The following is an 8,355-nucleotide window of genomic DNA, read 5'->3' on the forward strand; positions in this document are numbered from 1 at the left end:
TGCACACACACATGCACACACACACACCTCTTTTCCCCAGCTCCTCCCCTCAGAGCCACTCCTCTGCTTTCTCCTCCTTCAGCCCATCCTCCTGACCACCCCGGGGAATGACGTCATGGGGCCAGAGTGACAGTCCAGTGGCCATAGGGCGCTTGCTTGCATGAGGTCACTTGGGTTCGATCCCCAGCACCCCTAAGGTACTGAGCCCTCTGGGAGTGATGCCTGAGCACGGAGCCCAGAATAAGCCCAGAACACTGCCTGGAGTGGCTCCAAATATAAAGAAAAGAATAAAGGGAGACACGGAGTGCCGCGTGCAGCCTGAGGGAAACCGTTTCTAGTGTGGGGGGAGCCTCGGACCCAGCCCCTTCTCGGGGCAAGAGGCCTTTCCGTGGCTTGACACGTTCTGCGGGTGTCAGGAGAAGAAGAGGGACCCCAAGGGGCAGCCCCAGCCTCGGCCCCCGGGCACAGAGAGATCCCGGCTCTGGGAAGCGCTGATGCCCTGGGAGAGGGACAAGGGGTGATGGGGGCCTCAGGGGGGTCGGAAGAGGCCTTGGGGTGGCCCCCAGGTCTGGTCGTGGGAACCGTCCTGCTGTCCTGGAGGTGAGGGTCCCTCTCCCATTTGGCCCTGGTGGGGCATCAGGACGCTTCACGGAGAGACGGTGCCCGGGGCTGAGGCCCGAGTGCTCCCTGGCTCCCCCCGTCGTCCCCGGCCCCGGCAGATGCCACAATGCTCAGAGCACCCACCCCAGGCCCCTCCCCATCGCCCTGCAGCCTGGGGGCCAGATTCACATGGCACACAGGATTCGCACCCACTCCTCTGAGTGACCTGCCTCTGGGCTCTGACACGAGAGCCGGCCCAGATCCCGCCCAGCAGGACAGAGGGCATCACCAAGTCCCTCTGGCTTCTCGGCTGGCTTAGATGCCTCTTCCAGGAAGCCTTCCCAGACTCCCCTGCCACAGAGGAAGGGACTGTTTCCCACCCCACAGGACAGGGTGCATCCTGGATCCATCCCAGCCCAGGGGCTGGGCTCCCTAGCCTCGTCCATCTGGCGGCCAGCGAGGGCTCAGCTCAGCCAGGCTGGCCTCAGGCTTCGCGGGAGTGACACACAACTGCCTGCTCAGAGGAGACGCTTTATTGACAACTTGGAGGAAAGAGCCACGAAGGTGCCACCGAGTCGCCAGGCTCTAAGCCTGTGCTGCTTCCTCGAGTTTCTTCTTCCTCTCCTCCTCGTGCTGCTGCTCCAGGGGCCCACACAGGCTCTGGGGGAGAGAGGGGTGGGGAGTGTGATGAAGGGGGTCCCCGACCCAGCCTGAGACTTAGTTTACTCACCCCCTAGAGGACCCAAGGGCCTGGGGTGTGGCTCTGGGCAGAGCCTGCCTGACAGGGGGCAGCTGGACATTCAGTCCTTGGAGGCCCATCAGCATCACCATGTGACGCCCCTAACTGCTGCCGTGGCCCCCATGCCGCGCCCTGGCTGCAGCCCCCAAGAGCACCACAGCCAAAGCTACAATCCCAGACGTGGCAACCAGGAAGACGATGGGGAAGGCAGGCGGCAGAGAGAAAGTGTGGGGTGCGGACCCTGGGAAAGATGAGATGCTCCCAGTGCTCACGGCCTGCCCAGCCCTCACCTGGGTCTCTGGCTCCCCACACCCCTCACCACTCTGCCCCTGCCAGGGCTGGGAGTGGGGAGGCTGTGCCTGTGGCCTGTCCAGACGCCCCCTGCTGGTGGATGGGGTGAAGGCCTGCAGACCTGGGACCCAATGCCCCAGCCTGGGTTCATAAGCCCTTTCCCAGGGTCCCTGGAAGCTGGAGGTAGGGTGGGTGTCCTCCCACTCCCTGGTGGTTCGGCAGTGTGACCTTCCTGTGCTGAGAGCCACATCAGAAGCAAAACAGCACCGCCAGCCCTTGAGCTCTGGGAGTTGAAGTATTTTCCCACAGGGGGTGAGTAGATGGTGCCGCGCGGGGATCTCAGGTGCAGGAGAAGAGGCTAAGCCGGCTACGGAGACAATCCAAGTGTCGGGCAACACAGGAGAGGGTCTGAAGCCACGGCCCAGGGGCCGGAGGAGAGGACGGCTGGGAGTGCGCCTGCCTTCCATCCCCAGCACCCCATGTGGTCCCTGAGCACCAGCAGGAGTGATCCCTGGGCACAGAACCAGGAGTCAGCCCTGAGCACTGCAAGGTGAAGAGGAACCCAGAGAGTTGGCAGCCAAGTGTGTGGGCCAGAGAGACCATCAGATTAGGAGATACAAGTCAGAGGGGGAAGGTCGAGTTGCAGATGACTTTGCACCTCTGGGAGCTGGAGAGGGAGGGAACCAGGGATGGCGGTATTGAGTACTGAGGATAAACACTAGGTCTGGAATCACAGGAGTGAGATTTGGGGTGTGGGGCCGGGGACAGGGAAGAGTGGGCAGCAAGAGGCAAACAGGAGGTGAGTGGGGAGATGGGTGAGGAATGTTGAGGATGGTTACCATCATGTTACTTCATCTGGTGTTGACGTACAAAATTGCACACGTTTATAGGTCAGCGCCATAGGCACTAACATGATTGGAACCATGTTACCTCAACTCTAAAATTCCTGATGTAAAAAATAAAATATCTGAGAGAATATTTTGTTGTTGTTTGGGCCACACCTGGCGAGGCTCAGGGCTGACACTGGACTCTGCATATGGAAATGACTTCTGGGGTTCCTTGGGGGACCTATAGGATGCTGGGGGTTGAACCCAGGTGGGCTCTGTGCAAGGCAAACGCCCTCCCTGCTGTGCTAAGCTCCACCCCCTGGGACAATACTAAGGAGATGATTTCATCAGCGATTCTGGGAGCAGATCAGGGCTGGGCCTTGGCGAAGGTTGGGCGACAGGGGAAGACCTTTCACTCAGGGCAGAAGCCTGGGGTGTGGCCAGGGGGGACAAAATTCCAATGCGTGTCTCCCCCGATTCCTCCCGTCACGGTGGCCGTGCAGTCTTTCCTGCCGGTCTCTGCTCTTCCACCCCATGCCGGCTTCTCCCCACTCACCCAGCTGCTCCTTGACTGCCCAGTGACCTGACGAGAGGCCAGAGGTCCAGCTGAGGCCAGTAGCGCGCCCTCCCTGGGCCCCTGAGGCTGCCTCCAGCCCTCACCTTTGTCTCGTCGGTGGTGATGATTTCTGACACCTCAAAGCCCAGGCACTTGGAGGCCTCATGGAACTCGCTCATCTGCTCAGGGGTCACTTGTGAAGTGTTAGCTGCAGGAAGGAGCAGGGGTTCTGGTGGGGTGTGGGGGCAGGGCAGGAACAGGGGAGGTCCCGTTGGGACAGGGAGTAGTTCTTGAGTAAAGGCCCGGGGAGGGCGGCCGTGTAGGGGGTTCCTACCGTAGAGAGACAGCCCTATCTTCTGCTTGTCTTCTGGGAAGTAAGCAAAGATGAAGGTCGCGGGGTCCTTGGTGTGTATCAGGTAGGCTAAGTAATAGACGTTCATTTCTGGGGTGGGGAGAGGAGACAGACTCTGGGTGAGACAGGGGTGACATGGGGGTTGGGGTTCCCACATCACACATGGGGCAGCCTGAGCCCCTGGGGTGCAGAGCAGAGGTGGGGAGGCCAAGGCTCCAGGGGTGGGTGGGAGGTGGAGGGTTGCCAATTCGTGTTCCTAAGAACACAGGGCACCTGGCCTGGGTGAGGCCTTGAACCTCCTGCCGACAGCGCCTGGAACCAGGGACCTGCTCCCCTGTCACAGATGGGGATAGTGAGATCAAAAAAGTGCCTTTTTGCATCAGGCCACCGTGTGCCTGGTTCCACGAGCTGCCGTGGCCTGGGTCACCACACCATTGCCCTTCTTTTTTTTTTTCCTTTTTGGGTCACACCCAGCAATGCTCAGGGGTTGCTCCTTGCTCTGCACTCAGGAATTACTCCTGGGGTGCACAGGAGATCATATGGGATGCTGGGAATCAAACCCGGGTCTGCTGGGTGCAAGGCAAATGTCCTACCCGCTGTGCTATCGCTCCAGCCCTAATCGTTGCCCTTCAGAGTGACCAGATGATAAAGGAAGGTCGAGAGTCAGGCAGACCTGCAGCCTGCCTTGGGTCTGCTGCCTCTTTCCAGGCTGTGTGACCTCAAGGGGGTACCTTGGCCTCTCTGTTTCTCGGTTTCCTCATCGGTTTCTCTGGAGGGTTGTTTGTGAGTATCAAGGGGAGCCCTTGCAGACAGTCCAGGAGTTGGAACACAGCAGGAGTTGAGGTCCTGTCACAGCACTGTCCCCTTGTCCCCAGTGCCAGAACCACCCCACAGTACCTTCCTTCATGCCCTCCCCCACCCCAGTCCCCTTCTAGGCTAGTCAGACCCATGCACGTGGCCCTCACCGGTCCTGGAAAAGGTCCCATTCTCCTTCTGGATGTCCATGTAGCTGGAGTTGTAGAGGCACTTGCCCTCGGTGGCACTGGACAGACAGTGGGAGGGGGGCAGGAGAGTGGACAGGAGAAGAGGGTGGTCACCAAGCGCTCATGGCGAGCTGGGGGGAGGGAGGGGCTGGTGGTCGGGCAGCAGAAGCAAGGGCAGGGGCGGCCGGGGGGCTCTCACAAGGTTATGTATTCTCGGAAGTAGACGACGTTCTCAGTCTGGTTCGGGGTCAAGTACACAACAGCCGAGGGGACCGCCTTGGCCCACTCAATAAACTCGGGGAGGCGGAAGGCGGAGGCGATGTAGAACCACTTGCCACTGATCTGGAGGTGGGGGAGAGGAATGGGACGTTGATTAAGGGGCTTCTTGTCCAGCTGGCAAATAGGGGGCTCCAAGGGTGGAGTGGATCTGGAGGGGTTCGCTCTGAAGATCAAAGATCACCACCATCCCTACCCAGAAAGCCCCTCCAGACTCAGTCTGTGTTGCCCCCAGCCCCCGGAAGGATCTTGCAAGGGCATCAGACTTTGCAGGGAAATGGGCAGCACCCTGGCTCCAGGACCCAGGATGGGGGGCTGAGCACAAGGCATGATTGGGGCAAAGCCCTTCGGCCAGGTCAACACTCACCATCTCCAGAGTAGCATTGGTGATGGGCGTCCCTGTCATGTTGGCGCACTCCGAGCTCTCAGCGCCCACCAGAGGAAGGAGGCTGAGAACCACGAGGGCCCAAGTCAGCGCCATGTCGGGATGCAGAGGAAGCCGGAGTCCCACGGAGTCCCAGGGAGCAGGTGGCTGAAGGCTTCAGGGACCTTTGGAGTCCACTGCAGGGGCGGGGCTCTGATGCAATCCCAGGAGCCTCTGGGAAATGTCCACCGCTGCCTTCAGCTGTCCTCCTGCTTACCCAGAGCCCAGATCCAAACTGGAAAATCTCCAAGAGGCCAAAATCACAGCTACTGGGAGCCAAGGTGGGTGAGGACTGGATGGCAGTGATCCTAGTTAAGATGGATGTTTAGTTGTTACAGTTTTGCAAGAGGAGTTAGTATGTTGCAGATCTAAACTCCCCCAAAGGGAAGAACAATAAGATCTGAGACTTCTGGAAGTCTGAAATCTACTGAAGTCAAGAAAATGTCCAAGATGGGGCTAGAGCAATAGAACAGCTGGGAGAGTGCGCTGGCTTGCCAAGCCTGTGTTGATTTCTGGCATCCCCTATGGTCCAGCACTCCCAGGAGTCATTCCTGAGCATCTCTGGTGTGACCCAAAAACCAAAAGAGGAAATAAAGGTCCAAGGTGGAAAAACCACTGGCTCACGGATGTGTCCAGCCTTTCTAGAGCTCAATGGGACCCATCTGCCTCGGGCTAGCCATGGTCATTCACGCTTGCCCTGAGCACCCAGAGGGAAGGAGGGGATTCCTGCTTGAAGGGAGAGTGGGATTCTGGGGGTGTATCAATCGGGGAGCTATGGGGACGAGGACTTCCGGTCACTAGGAGCACATCCCCCCTCACTGGGCCAGGGATGCTGAACAGAAGAGTTTAACAGTGCTTCCGTGCCAGCAGTGCCCGCCTGCCAGACCCTGGCAGAAGAATTACAACACTCCCTGCACACTCCTGTCTGTTAACAGATCGATTATTGATTGCGCTATCTGAGGTTAACCATTTACTGATTACTCTTTGTTTTAATCCTGCACAGATGCATCAAGACCTTTCCCCTCTTAGTTCAAAGGCTATGCCAGTCTGTTCGTGCTGTGCTGTCTGTCTCCCACCCATGCTAAAATTTGTTTAACCACATGATCAGAGCTAGTGACGATGTCATTTCTGGCCCTCGTGTGCTCTGGGTTCAGCATTTGAAGGCGTCTCCTCTGGACCCATCTGGGTATAGAATCCTGTTGCCCTTGAAGGTCTCTGACTGACATTTGCTGCTTCCTGGGTCAAATGGGTTAAATCACAACACGATGATTGCTAAACGCTCCGGGGTTGGGGGGGGGGGGTGTAAAAATAAGGATTTCAGGCTCTGGGCAGAATTGTTACTGGCTGCCCTTGCGGGACACTTTAGATTGGAGGCTTCGGGAGAAAGTGTTGTCATTGTTTCTTAAGAAAGGCCCACAGACCAGGGCATCTTTGTACACTGCTGTGCAGTACGGCGGCACCTTCGCTTCCCTGCTGTAGAACCATTCCAGTAAGCAGGGGGACCACAAGAAGAGGAGGAGGTGTCAGAGGAAGGAAAGGAAGAAGCAAAGGAGTTAATTAGACTGTAATAAAGAGGAGAGCGAGAGAAAATCCCTCCCTCCCCTCATTCCTTCTAACAATCAGTGTCCAAAGAGAGGCCAAAGATAAGTACTAAGTTAAGAAACCTTATCCCGAGTGCAGAATAAAACTTAATGGAACAGTCTGTTTGACAGGAAGGTTGGTGTTTCGTAACATCATAACAGCACGGGCCTCATCTGGGTAATTTTATTTGGCCGAGGGAAAATACAAGGATAAGGCTGAGCCAGCTAATCCTTCACCTGAAAGGCCAGAGTTACAAACTGGCAACCTGCATTCCTGTGGAGCGCCAGTAGTTATTTATGGGGGCAGCTGTGTTACAGCAGTGGGGACCACCCTAAACCAGCCCAGGTGAATCTCTCAACACTTGCCAGAGAAAATCCATGTCTTCTAAGGCAAGACCCTAATTTGCCAAATCTTCCACCAGAGCCTCTACTGCTAGGATTTGTTCAACCACATAATCAGAACTAGTGAAGATGTCATTTCTGGCTCTCGTGTGCTTTTACAACAACAAGAAATGAGGCTGTTTTACACATAGAAATAGAATTTGAGCAACATTGGCACTTCTGTACACAATTATCAAAGTCAAATCAATGGATTTTTTTTTAATTTTTTGGGTCACACCCGGGGATGCTCAGGGGTTACTCCTTGCTCTGCACTCAGGAATTACTCATGGCAGTGCTCGGGGGACCATATGGGATGCTGGGAATCGAACCCGGGTCGGCCGCGTGCAAGGCCCTACCCGCTGTGCTATTGCTCCAGCCCCAAATCAATGTTTTTTTGAATTTACGCAAACTCTGAAAGCTTTCTTTCATTAGTATCTAAAGTTTCAGTAAGAACTACACACCTTTGTGTCTAAGTGTGTCCATGAAATTATTAGAATATCTAACCCCAAAATACTTACAGTTTGGGAAAATTATGGTAAATAGAAACTGGTTCATATCTTCACAGTTTAATTATTCAAATGAGCTGGGGTTAAATAAACACAAACCACTGGTGCAATTTTGCAAGTTTTTGGTCAGCGGAGAGGAAATGAAGTGTGTGTAATCATAATTTCCAACGTGGATTGAGCGAGCGAAACGAAGTCAGTGTTGAGAATATGTCGAAACAATTGGTCTCAGGATTTTGATAATGTAGAGTCTTGCCCCTCCCCTCTATTGGAGTGCTGTGATTCACTAAGTTGTTCATAGTACACTGTGAAGAGCACTCAGTATTCCAACACCAACCCCACCACCAGTGTGACCTTCCCCCACCATTTACCCAGTTTCTTATCTACTCCGCAAGTCTGTCCCCTTCACTGGCACAAAGTAATTTATTTTGTATTGCTTACTACAGCAAAGTGGCTAACGGAATGCTAAAAATAATAATTCAGGAAAAGGAAATGGGCGAAATTGGTATATCTCCCTATGGCCTGACGAAAGTCACTGTCTGAGGGCTTACTAAGATGTTAGTTGCAAGCGGAGCCTTCTGTGTGGCTGATTTTGTTGATGGCATTTAGTTGGCTTCTAGGCTATTTTCCCACCTAATCTGCTGAGCTCCTGCTGAGCTGCAGGTATGGGGGAATCTGGAGGTGTCCAAGATTCCTACAATCTGCAGAACTGGGCCAGAGTGAGGTCCAGCAGCCTGGCTTGGCTCGCATCTCCTCTGTGATGAGTAGGGAAGCGATGGAGCTGTCCACTACTTTTTTTTTTCTTTTTGGGTCATACCCAGCCATGCACAGGGGTTACTCCTG

General features: G+C 55.3%; 1 protein-coding gene across 1 annotated transcript; it reads right to left on the reverse strand.

Annotated features, from left to right (window-relative positions):
* Nucleotides 1–1,118: 1,118 nt before the first annotated feature.
* Nucleotides 1,119–5,172, reverse strand: LOC101538853 (alpha-1-acid glycoprotein-like). Its single transcript, XM_004621142.2, has 6 exons — nt 4,992–5,172; nt 4,548–4,690; nt 4,331–4,407; nt 3,348–3,455; nt 3,118–3,221; nt 1,119–1,260 (listed from the first exon to the last, which is right to left on the reverse strand). The coding sequence occupies exons 1-6, from the start codon at nt 5,103–5,105 to the stop codon at nt 1,186–1,188; spliced, it is 621 nt and encodes a 206-aa protein (XP_004621199.1). The 5' UTR covers nt 5,106–5,172; the 3' UTR covers nt 1,119–1,185.
* Nucleotides 5,173–8,355: the final 3,183 nt, after the last annotated feature.

The sequence above is a fragment of the Sorex araneus genome, chromosome 1, assembly GCF_027595985.1.
Source record: "Sorex araneus isolate mSorAra2 chromosome 1, mSorAra2.pri, whole genome shotgun sequence".
NCBI lineage: Eukaryota > Metazoa > Chordata > Mammalia > Eulipotyphla > Soricidae > Sorex > Sorex araneus.

Excerpts from the sequence above, each read along its gene's own strand:
- LOC101538853 (XM_004621142.2), bottom strand. The coding sequence starts at position 5,105 with ATGGCGCTGACTTGGGCCCTCGTGGTTCTCAGCCTCCTTCCTCTGGTG. Across the intron at positions 3,456-4,330 it reads TGGGACCTTTTCCAGGACCG|AAATGAACGTCTATTACTTA; the intron begins GTGAGGGCCACG and ends TCCCCACCCCAG. Across the intron at positions 3,222-3,347 it reads GATAGGGCTGTCTCTCTACG|CTAACACTTCACAAGTGACC; the intron begins GTAGGAACCCCC and ends TCCTTCCTGCAG.